The following is an 11,232-nucleotide window of genomic DNA, read 5'->3' on the forward strand; positions in this document are numbered from 1 at the left end:
TTTTGAATAATTCCAGCTTGAAATTTCAGTCCTCAGCTAAGTGCAGAAGGGCAGGAGTGAGGGAACCTGCCTGGAGCAGGGGGTGCCGTGGGATGGCAGCAGACAGATTTGTTTAAATATATTTAGTGACTTTGTAATCTCAGTTCTTAAGAATCTTCTGTGTGTACAAATGTGTTTTACAGAGACTTTTAATTTGAGCAAATTTGGGTTCCTGAGATTACATCTTTTCCAGCCTCTAAAACACAGGCTGCTGCTGCTGGCACTGTAAGTCCTTGTTCCAAAGCACTTCAAAAGCAGATTTTAATTCTTAAGCCTGTCTTCCCCTTGTTCCTTTTAACAGAAGATGTTTCCAGAAGTTTATCTATTTTTAAGGTGGCCTGAATCTGATGCTGATCATGACAAGTTTCAGTACAGTTAATTTGGCAATGAAATCTTACAAAGAACTCAAATATGTTTATCAGGATCTTAACAAAAGTTGGGCAACCCAACAAGTGGAGTTTCTGGCATATAATAAATAATATATAGATCCTTTCTAGCTTGATAAGCAGGAAAGTATTGATTAAAACCTTGTCTGTAGCTTATTTCCTGATCTTCTGAGTCAAAGCACGTTTGATCTGTCTCAGTTTGGAATCAGCAATATTTTTGTGTGGGTGCAACATATCCTGCTCCCTTTGATCCCCAGAGATTTATTTTGGCATTGCAACAGCTATTTTTATTTTGCTTTGTGAGGGAAATAAAAATGGTTTGATGAGTATCACCATGTTCCAGATCTGCCTAAATGTCATGTAAGGAGACTCGTGGAAGAGACCAGAAGCTGGAGGTGTTGACCTGAAGACAAGCTGTATGTGATGTATGGGATATAGTTCAGAGACTAGAATTAATTTAGGATATGTAGGATAGTACAGAAATCAATGATTTCTCATTAAATAAAGCATAAAACTTTTTTTTAAATGCTCTGCTGCAGCTCCTGAATTTGAAAAGAAATAATATTCCCTGATGGTCTCCAGACTGGGTAGTTTTGGAATCTGTTTAGGATAGTGAGGGGCTATATGTAAAATGTGACATCAGTGGAGATCTATTGTTAAAAGTAAATATTTTACTGACATGAAATAAAAAATTCAAATTAAAAAAGCCCCCCCTAAACCCTGGGTCATTTAAATTAGGTTCATTTCAGTCCAGGTATTTTTTAAATGGATGAAGGCAATGTGCTCCATCTACTCTGTATTCTCAATATGTTGCTTTGCCAGGAGTTTCCTACCAGCTCTTAGGATTAAACCATTGCTTCTAAAAGTGGCTGTTGAACACTTTGGTGTTGTATTTGTGGGAACACTTTGGTGTATTTGTATTTGTGCCCTGTGGCAGGAAGGAATGACTCTGACTCCATGTTCTTAGAAGGCTAATTTATTACTTTATGATACTAGAATATATTAAAGAATACTAAAGTAAATTATACTAAAGAATAGAGAAAGGATACAGACAGAAGGTTAAGAGATAATAATGAAAATTTGTGACTGCTTCCAGAGTCCTGACACAGCCTGACCGTGATTGGTCATTAAGTCAAAAATAATTCACGTGAAACCAATCAAACAACCACCTGTTGGTAAACAATGTCAAACACATTCCAAAGCAGCAAAACACGGGAGAAGCAATGAGATAATTCTTGTTTTCATTTTTCTCTGAGGCTTCTCAGCTTCCCTGGAGAAAAATCCTGGGCAAAGAGATTTTTCAGAAAATATGATGGTGACACTTTGGGATCTGGGCCACTGATTGTGGGACCCAAGCATAGCAAGGAAATCACCTTTCCATGTAGCTGAGGCCACTTTAGGAATAAGAGCAGTGGCTCATCCCCCAGCCTGCACATTCTGGAGGAAACTGGGCAGTGCTGGTGTCAGGGAAACTTCCCAGTCTGACCATTCAGGAGACTCGTGGCAGTCACACTCCCAGCATTCCTCAGCACTGGAATGGTGCAGGATTAATGATATCCTAGGGGTTTTTTTGGAAAAAAAAAAAACAGGGACATTCAGGGATGAAGTCCTGCACATCCCTGTAGCCTCTAATAAAAAGTAATGAAAAGTATTGTGACATAAACCCATATATGATGCTGTAGGAGAAACAACTGTGTTCTTTTTGGCTTTAAACAGAGATGGAGTTTGTTTTTAATTGCACGTTGGAGCAATTAATTGGGCTGGTTTATGCCAGGACAAAGCATTAGGGCAGTGAGAGGCATGCCTGGATTTTGGCCTCGGGTCTTTCCCCAGAGACTGATTTTTCTGTGGCACTGATTGTCTTCCAGCTTAATGAAAAAAGTCTAGATGGAGCCTTGAATTTTCTATTAATTGCTGAGATATTCTCTCACATTTGAGTAGATTTGAAAAAAAAAATTAGATAGCAATCTCCCCCACCCAAACAACCCATGTTGCTTTTAATAAAAACAGCCAAAAAACCCACCCCAAACCTTTTTCATCAGTAAAGAAAAGCAAAAGCAGTTAGTGAGAACTGGAGCTCTTTGTGTTGGAAATGCAGGCTGCTTTCCAGCCCTTGTTGGAGAACTCCAGCATTTCAAGAGCTCACTCTTTCAAATTGCTGTTTTGGTCTGAGCTGCACCAAGATCCTCTTGGTCCTGTTGCTCACCTGTTTGCATCACATGCTTGTTTTCAGTTGTTTTTGGGCAAGGAATTCCTTGCTAATTATGGCCATATTTTGTAGTTTCCTTGTGATGTCACTTTTTATTGCCACCACTCTATGGATAGCAGTGTACAGAGGCTGTGAGCATCCTCAGCCATAGAATCATGGAATTGTTCAGGTGGGAAAAGCCCTCTGAGCTCATCCAGCCCAACCATCCCCCCCAGCAGTGCTAAGGGCACCACTAACCCACATCCCCAAGTTCCACATCCACACCTCAGTTAAATCCCTCCAGGAATGGGGACTCCACCCCTGCCATGGGCAGCTGTTCCAATGCCTGACAGCCCTTTCCATGAATAATTTTTTCCTAACATCCAACCCAAATCTCCCCTGGTGTGGACTGTGCTAATCCTTTCTCCTATTCCAGCTGCAGAGGGAGAGGAAGTGAGACCATGTGCTTAATAGCAAAACATTGGCAGAATGGCTCGTGGTCATGCTAAATGCTGCTATCTCTGAAAATCAAGGGAAAAAGAGGTGGGAGTAAGCTGATAAAAGAGAAATGATGCTACATGAGCTTTATTCCTTCACTTGGGGTCAGTGACATGGGGCCACTCAGATGATGTTCCTCGAAGGGAGCGTCGGTGCGAAGGATTTCGAGGCAATGTGTGACAAGCCACTGATTTGTTACAGTTCAGGGTTTCATTGAAATAATGACATGGGAATCTTCTGGTTCCTTTTTTATTCTTCTGCAGTGGCTAAAATGAACCAGAATTTAGTAGTCATGGCTGGTGCCATAAGTTTTTTGGGTGATTAATATGTACCAAAGCTCTACTCGTGGTGATAATTGAAACCAAGCAAGAATCTCAAGCAGCAAGAACAAAGATAACCTTTAAATAGAAATTCCTGCTTTCTGGGTCTCTATGTAGGTGCCTGTCCAAAAGCCCAGGGATCTTCCTTTGATCTCAGCTTTCATCCCATCAAGCAGAATCTCTTTGATCCTGGCCATGGTGAGGATGACCCTTTCTCAGTGCTGTTATTCCTCTCTCTGGGAGAGCTGCTGGAGGAGTGCTGAACCTGCCTGCCATGATTTGTAGCTCCCACTGGTGGTACCTGGAAAACTTCAAGTTTTCAGGAACCCTCAGATTTACCAGAGGGGTTTTTAACCTCCCTTTTTGTAGCCCTTCTGCTGGTGCCAGGCACTGCCTGTCCTGGCCTGTGCTTTCACATCTCTGGCTGTCACTCCTGTGCAAAATCCACCCTTCTCTTTCCTTCTCCCCCAGGAAACTTTTTAAGGATCTTGGTGAATTTATGATATTTAATGTGCGTATTTATTTTCTTTCCTTTTGCCACCAGTGATGGGATTTGTGGTGTGATTTTGTGTATCATCCACTCAAATGCATGAAAGAAGCCAAGCCAAAGCCAGGGGCACATCCACAGCCCTGGAATTACCCTCAATTCCCTGTGCTGTTAGGACCCTTGTCATACATGGCATAAATTAAAATAGCAGACAAAAGCCTTGGCAAGGGAGAAATACGAACATTGGATGTGGGAGCTTGAGAAGCAAAAGCCATTTTAGTGCAGAGCAGGAATCATTTCCAATCACCTTTTTTCTTCTCTGTTTCAGGCCGTGACCGTGCGGAATTCCATGGCCAAGTCGTTGTACAGCGCCCTGTTTGACTGGATCGTGTTCAGGATCAACCACGCGCTCCTCAACTCCAAGGACATGGAGGAAAGCACCAAGGTAACACCTCAGCAGCTCTTGTGGATCCTCTCTTGGGTTTTGAAAATAGATAACTGAGTGATAAAACATTACCCAGGCGTGTTGCTTAACATGAAGTTAATTTTTCCTCGGATCATAGCTGAGTATATCATTATTCTACGTGGTGCTTGCTGAGCTGAGAAGGATGAAGCCCCTTAAGTACTGTCAGCTCAAAGCAACCAGGGAGGAGATTTTGTTGTAGCCACAAAAGCCAGTTCCCCCACCCACTCCAGGAGCAATGGCAAATATTTTCCTCCTTATGTGTAAAACTAAAGGGTCATGTATGATTCAGAGGGAAAAAAGGGAATTCTTGCTACTGCATTTTGGTGAAGTTGCTCTGTGATGAAATGATGAACAAGGTGGGTGTCTTTAGGTACTGAGTTAGTACAGTAGAGAAATGAATTTAAAGAAAAGAGTCATGATGAAAAGGGTGAAGCTGGTGGGATGCTGTACCATCTTCCCAAAGAATTAATGGAAGGAGTGACGTGAAGTTTCCTGCAATAGCAGGGCCTGCATGCTGTGACCCAGCACATCCTCCATAACCCTCTTGTGTACTCATCCACAATCCTCATGGCTGGGGAATACTGACCCCAAAATCCATGTCCATGCACACAGGCACTGCCAGCTCTCCAGCTACCCTTGCCTTGGGAATCTGGGACATGGTCCAGCAGCATGTGGGGCTATTTGGGAGGTTGTGCATACAAACTAAAGTCACAGCTGCCAAAAGGAGGATTTTTGCTGAGCACTGACATTTGGATTGTGCCATAGGACTGAAGTTGCAGAGACTCTCAGTGTAGTCACTCCTTTATTTAATTCCAAAAAAGGGTCGTGGAGCGTAATTGTGGACTGGAAATAAAAACATGCCTATGAAATCTGGTTATGTGTTTTTCTGACAAAGAAGGGTTCTTACAGTGATAACATCCAGCGAGCCTTCTGACTGCACATGCTGCCTCTCCCTCTGTTTAATATTTTACCAGAAATGTTGTGTTCTTTCCTGATTTTTTTCCAAGTAATCAAAAGTTTTGTCTGGGCTGTCAGGAAAAAACAAACCACACTGTTTACATATTTGGTGAAGCAGAAAAGTGGATTTGTTTTGACAAGGAAATGCATCTCAAATGCTAATTATTTTTTATTTATGACCCAATGATTCTTAAAAATTATTATCTGTTCTGTAATATTTAAATACAAATCAGTCTAGGACACTCTTGTATGCTTAGTCAGCATGGCTGTGAAAGTGAGGCACCACAGTAGCTGTTTATGGGCAATTAAACTTTTGATCCCAACCTCAAATCTCAGCAGGTAAGAGCCAGAACAGCCCAAATTCCTGCTCCAACATTGCTGCTGCACATTAACCCTCTGCTTTCTCCAGCCAAGACTCCCATGGAGTGTAACCATCTTCCCCCTTGCCCAGCTCTCTGTGTCTTCTCATGAATTCACAGTTCCCAGGTTTCTGACCCTTTTTTTTTGCCCCAAATCCTAATGGTAATATCCAGGACAGGCAGCAGGCACCAGGAGCTGGGAGTGGTGTTGCCCCTGTGCCAGAGCAGATCCACCCAGGATCTGGGTGCTGGCAAATGCCCAGGGCCTGGAGCTGCAGGATGTGCTCATACCCAGATCCAAGGAGGCAATCCTGGGCTGTACTTGGGCCAGAGTTCCTGAAGCAGAAAGGCAGTGCACAAAATACCAGGAAATATCAACTGCTCCAGGCACAAGTGTATTTCAGTTTATCTTCAGAGTCCTCTGTTAACTGGATTGATTCCCACAAATCCTCCAGAAATCATGAAAATGCACAAATCCTCCCCATTTTAGGGGTGGAGACAGTGAAGAAGAGATTTATGTGCATTTCAGAGCAGCTTTGTTAAACATTGACAGCCAATTTTCCCTTGAGTGGTTCTACCACGTCACCTCCTCAGCCCTAATTTTAGCCCCCAACTTGGGTTGTTTCAGCACAGAGGAAGGAGAAATGTCTCCCTGGACTGGGCAGGGCTGGGAATAGCTGCTCCTTTGCCCTCGAGGAATAACATTGCTGCCAACAAAGTGTCTGAGGGCATCCTGGGCTCTGCAGCTGCCATTGAGGCACCAACCAAGAATCACCACTGTGGAAAAACGGAGCCAACAACTGATCTGGTTTTTCCTCCCATTTCCCAATCCTCCTGAATTCCTTTCCAGCTCATTCTTGGAGAAGCCCCAGATGAGGATACAGGTTCTCCTTAGCTTCCCATGTGTTGTTTTGAGTTTGGGCAACACCAGTTGGGTGACTGGGAGGTGGACTGGGAGCAGTGGCATCTCCAAACCCTGGGAGTACCTCCTTGCTGCAAGGCAAGACCTTGGCACATGGGTGGCATCTCCTTGCTGCCAGCCAAAAAAGTCTCTTAAACACATCAAATCTCTGATTTATGAGAGCAAAATACAGCCTTAGTCCTCAGAAACTCCTGAGTGTGCAATGGGTGAATAATATGTGACTCACCCTGCAGTAAAAGTCCCAGATTAATCCCAGCCCATGCTTGACACTGACACTTCTCTGACTTTTAAGATGCATTTTGAAAGAATCCTGCAGGTTTGGAAGGTTCAGAAAGTGTCAGATGATGGATTTGGGGCACAGAGCTTTCTTTTATAATAATCACGTTATGCAGAGGTAAAACAAGACTCAAAACCATCTCAATTTAGAGTGTGTGTGGGAGAAGTTGAGGAGAAAAATTAATACAGAAGTTTCTCTCTTCATCAGTGTAGATTTGATTTTAGTGGGACAATGGGAACCAAGATCATTTTCAGATCCCAATATGTGTTTATTTGATATCAGCAGTAAGGAGAAGATCAAAAGATGAAGCTGGGCAAAGAAAAATAAACACTCAGCCCTTGTTCTTCCATATTGTCCAGCAAATATTTGGAAGATGTAAATCAGACCTTTGATATCCAAATTTAGTTAAATGTGCAGCGAAATATTTTGGGAAAACACAGTGGGATTTGGCTTATCTTGCTTGGTGACAGGATTTCTAGCATATTATTTCTGACCCAAATTGTGAGTGTGTTATTTGATACCTCCTGGTTTTTATGGTAATGGCAGAGCTGCCATGGGTTGGATTTGCTCTGACTCCCTTTTCCTTCATCTTCTCTCAATTCCTTTCAATTCCTTTTATGGTCTCATGATTGCCTACAAACTGTCTGAAATTTGACCTTTATTAATGAGGTCAGAGACTTTTCCTTCTCTTGAGAACGAGATTACTAAACCTCCCAGAGCCTCTTATTGAATTCCCCTTCCATAAATCAGGTTAGGGATTGCTAGAAGTCCATCTCACCTCTTAAAACGATGACAGAGTGGAGATCATGGTGGATCAAAAGGCATTTCTGAGGGTGTTTTTAATCCTTCCCCATTTGGTTCTTGTGAAGTGTCTAAATTTCTCCCCAAATCACCCTGCTGCCATGCTTGGATGATGTGCTGTATATGTGGGGATGATGGTGAACTCATGGCTGTGAAGAAAATGAAAATTAATGGCCATGAAGAAAAATTCATGGTTGAACACATGAACTCATGGCCATGAAGAAAGTTCATTTAAATTCAACCAACCAGTTAATTCTTGGCTTTTTGACCTGAAGCAGAGGAAGAATTGCTGAACATGCAGTGTGTTTATTGTGCATCAGTTCATTAATTTTAGGTCCCAGCTTCCAAGTTTGTAGCAAATCACTGTGTTTCACTTTATATATAGGTCATCTTGTATATTGGGGTGATGTAGGTTGGAGTGGTCCTGTTGGATGAAGTGGTGATGGATTTTGGGGTTTTGGGGAGGGATTTTTTGCAGTATTGGCTTTGGAATATTATAAATGAAAAGAAATTACTAAAATGACAAGACGTAAAAAATTTTAAAATAGCAATCAATAAGATTTTTCCCCTGAATTTGAAGCAAACCTATTTGTGATTGCCAAAATGTACCTCCATGGTGGAATTACATCACCAGTGTGTATTTGGGGCAACATAAATCAGCTCCAATGATCCCTATTTATTGGCACTTTGGGAACTGGAGAGCACGGAGCTTCAAGGTCATCATTTGCCAAAAGCCCTTAAAACTCATGCTCTGTGTTTAAATGTCATGGCTGAGACATTTTAAGAAAAGCATGAGGTCATTTTTCATCATCTCAAGCAGCAAGTGCTCACTGACCCAGGGTTCACCCAAATTTTATAAATCCTCACAGACATGCGCTTTTAATCACAGGAATTTTGATACGCTAATTAATACAGTCACACTTTTTAATTTTGTATGTTAGTTTTGATAAAGAAACAGCATTGATACACAAACTAGACTTGGCAAGTCAAGCTCTAAGTTATCTTTGTGTGATTTCCTCAGGGCACCTATTCAAACAACAGATTTGAAGCTGAAGACTTCTAAGATTTGTAAATTTTAAACTTCCTTGATTATTTTTTAAAAATATTGGGCTGCAAAATTCATCCTAAACCGACCCAGATTACACACTTTTTACAGGCAGTTTAGCAAAATTAATTCCTGTATATGTAAATGGAAATGGTGTTTTTTCACCTTGCTACAAGAATTGACTTTGTACTAGTACATGTGTGCTACTTTATCAGGGACAGAGAGCAGAAAAACAGCCATAAATTCTAAATTTCTCAGGTTTTAAAGTTTTCCCAAGTGGCATCCATTGGCCCCGTTCTTTTGGGAGCAGAGGACAAATGACTGTTTCACTGCAGAGCTCTGCCTGGATTTCTCTGGCATGAGACTCTGCAAAAAACCACACAATTTATAATCTGTATTCTGGAGGAGTTTGGTAGTTACAAACACAGGGATGTGAGAAAAATGCTGGTTTACTCTGTATAACAACCATGGCAGAATTAACCATCCTCCTTCTGGATGTGTGGTTTGATACCTGCAGTGGTTTTGTGAAATGCAGATTATTTTTATAATAATATTTTTATCATGTTAATTCTGTGTGTGTTTAATTTTAGGTGTCAGCAAAAAAAATATAAAAACACAGCTTTAAAATATAATATTTCTTTTATAACTGACAAGGCTATTTTTTGCTGTATATGACTCTTCTGTTTTGCTTTATAAGTGTATTTCCACACCCACATTGAAATATATTTGGTAGCAATTTCAATGCAGTAAATGAACCAGGATTTGAAAAAAAGGGAGAGGGTTTTTGTGCTCAGTTGTTTCATATTAAATTAGATTTGTGAGAGCTTTAAGACTTTGTTCAGATTGAAGTCTTCACTCATGGCAGGAGCTTAACTATTTCCACAGGGCATCAACACGATGCTTTTGAAAGTGGTGTCAGTAAATTCATTACTAGTCTGGAAGTGTGAGCATTTTATCTTCCAAATCTTGTTTGTATATGGTGGAATAGAGACTCTTATGTAGGGGAATTTTTTGGAACTCTTGTATATTGTGGGGATGAGCTTGAACAGCAGTGGGGTGGTTGGGGTTGGCATTTGCAAGGGACATGAGAAGAATCACTTTGTCCTGTTTCCATCATGGATTTTTCCATGGATAATATAGATAAGATATGATCCAATAATCATACAGAGAGTTTAAGAATTCCTTCTGATATGTATTTAAAAAATGATGAGGCAGATTTCTGCCTGGTGAGCAGAAGCGTTGCCACATCCATCGGGACAAGCAGGAGAAGATGCTGGACCTCAGGAAGCAGAGGGTGAGAGTGAATCCCTCTGCCAGGCTGTCCTTGGTCCAGTGGTTCCCAATTTCCATCTTCTGGTCAAAGAGCTGTTTCTCATGGGTGTTTTGTCAAGTGGTGCAAACTTCTGGGAAAGTGGCCAAGGGCCTTCGTCCTTGTCATGGCATCAGGGAGGTAGAGACTGTCTGGCCCTGGAATAGGGAGAAAAGCCTGGACAAAAGATGAAGTAGTCAATGAGCTCTTGGAAAATGGTTTAAAGACTTATCTTTGTGCTTAAATGCTTTTTTTGTTGTGTTTTTGCTTGTCCCAGTGGCCAGAGTCCAGGTCAGACAAAGCCCCAACTCAGGGCCCAGCGGCCGCTCTGCCCACGGCAGCCGTGCCCGCTCCAGCCGTAGGTGGTTCCCTGCTCAGGAGTCAGGCACAGAGGGAATATTTTCCTCCCACATTGTGTGACGTGTTGAAAATGGACAAAAGGCAGTGTGAGGAGGCCTGTGGACAGTCTGGTTTGTATTCCTGGCAGTGGAATTAGTGTTAGAAAATCCAAAGTGCAGGTAGCACCATAGAACTAAAACCAGGGCATGTGGCAGCTCTCAGGTTTTTTGAGGTGGAAGGGAGGGGATATTTCTCCTCCCTGCTTAAGGCTTGGCTCATTTGACCAGTGTTAATGTTTTTACCTCTCTTATTAATTATTTAATTAATTGTAATGGGTGAAAGGAGTATTTGTAAGAGGTGGCTTTGGTTGGTGCATGGTGCTCTAACAAGCTGCTGGTGGAGCTCTCCCCAAATGTGTCCTTCAGGCTCTTCACTTCTTTTCTGATGACAGCAGCCTTTTTGGGTGGGCACAGTACGAGTGTTATTTATGACACTAATTATGAATTAGGTGTTTAACACAACAGTCATGCACAGGCATGGAAGCTGCAGCAGAAACTGTATCTTGAGCTTGTTTTTCACTCCAGCTCCCTCTGTGGATGAGGTTTATTTGCTGACACATCCCCATGTCCCTCTTCCTCCGGGTTTCCCAAATCCATCTGACAGGCAGAAGGCTCAAGTTTTATGAAACCCAGTACCTACACAAAGGAGAAAGTTCCACATTTCTACTCCCATCAAGGGTAGGAAGCACAGTCTGAGCCAGGAGATGATGGGTTGCACTCACCTGTGGGCCAACATATGCCTGGCCAGAGATCCACTGCCTCTCCTTGCCTGGCTGGTGT

At 42.1% G+C, this 11,232-nt stretch overlaps 1 protein-coding gene across 9 annotated transcripts in view; it reads left to right on the forward strand.

The window, feature by feature from the left end:
• Positions 1–11,232, forward strand: part of MYO9A (myosin IXA) — a 178,817-nt gene that overhangs the window by 102,314 nt on the left and 65,271 nt on the right. For all 9 annotated transcript variants that reach the window (XM_071441936.1, XM_071441939.1, XM_071441937.1 and 6 more), the window contains one exon: positions 4,247–4,363. In XM_071441936.1, the coding sequence (XP_071298037.1) occupies positions 4,247–4,363 (117 nt within the window). The remainder of the gene's footprint in view (positions 1–4,246; positions 4,364–11,232) is intronic.

Source organism: Agelaius tricolor, unplaced genomic scaffold, assembly GCF_023055355.1.
Source record: "Agelaius tricolor isolate 1412-34295 unplaced genomic scaffold, bAgeTri1.0.p SCAF_16, whole genome shotgun sequence".
Lineage (NCBI taxonomy): Eukaryota > Metazoa > Chordata > Aves > Passeriformes > Icteridae > Agelaius > Agelaius tricolor.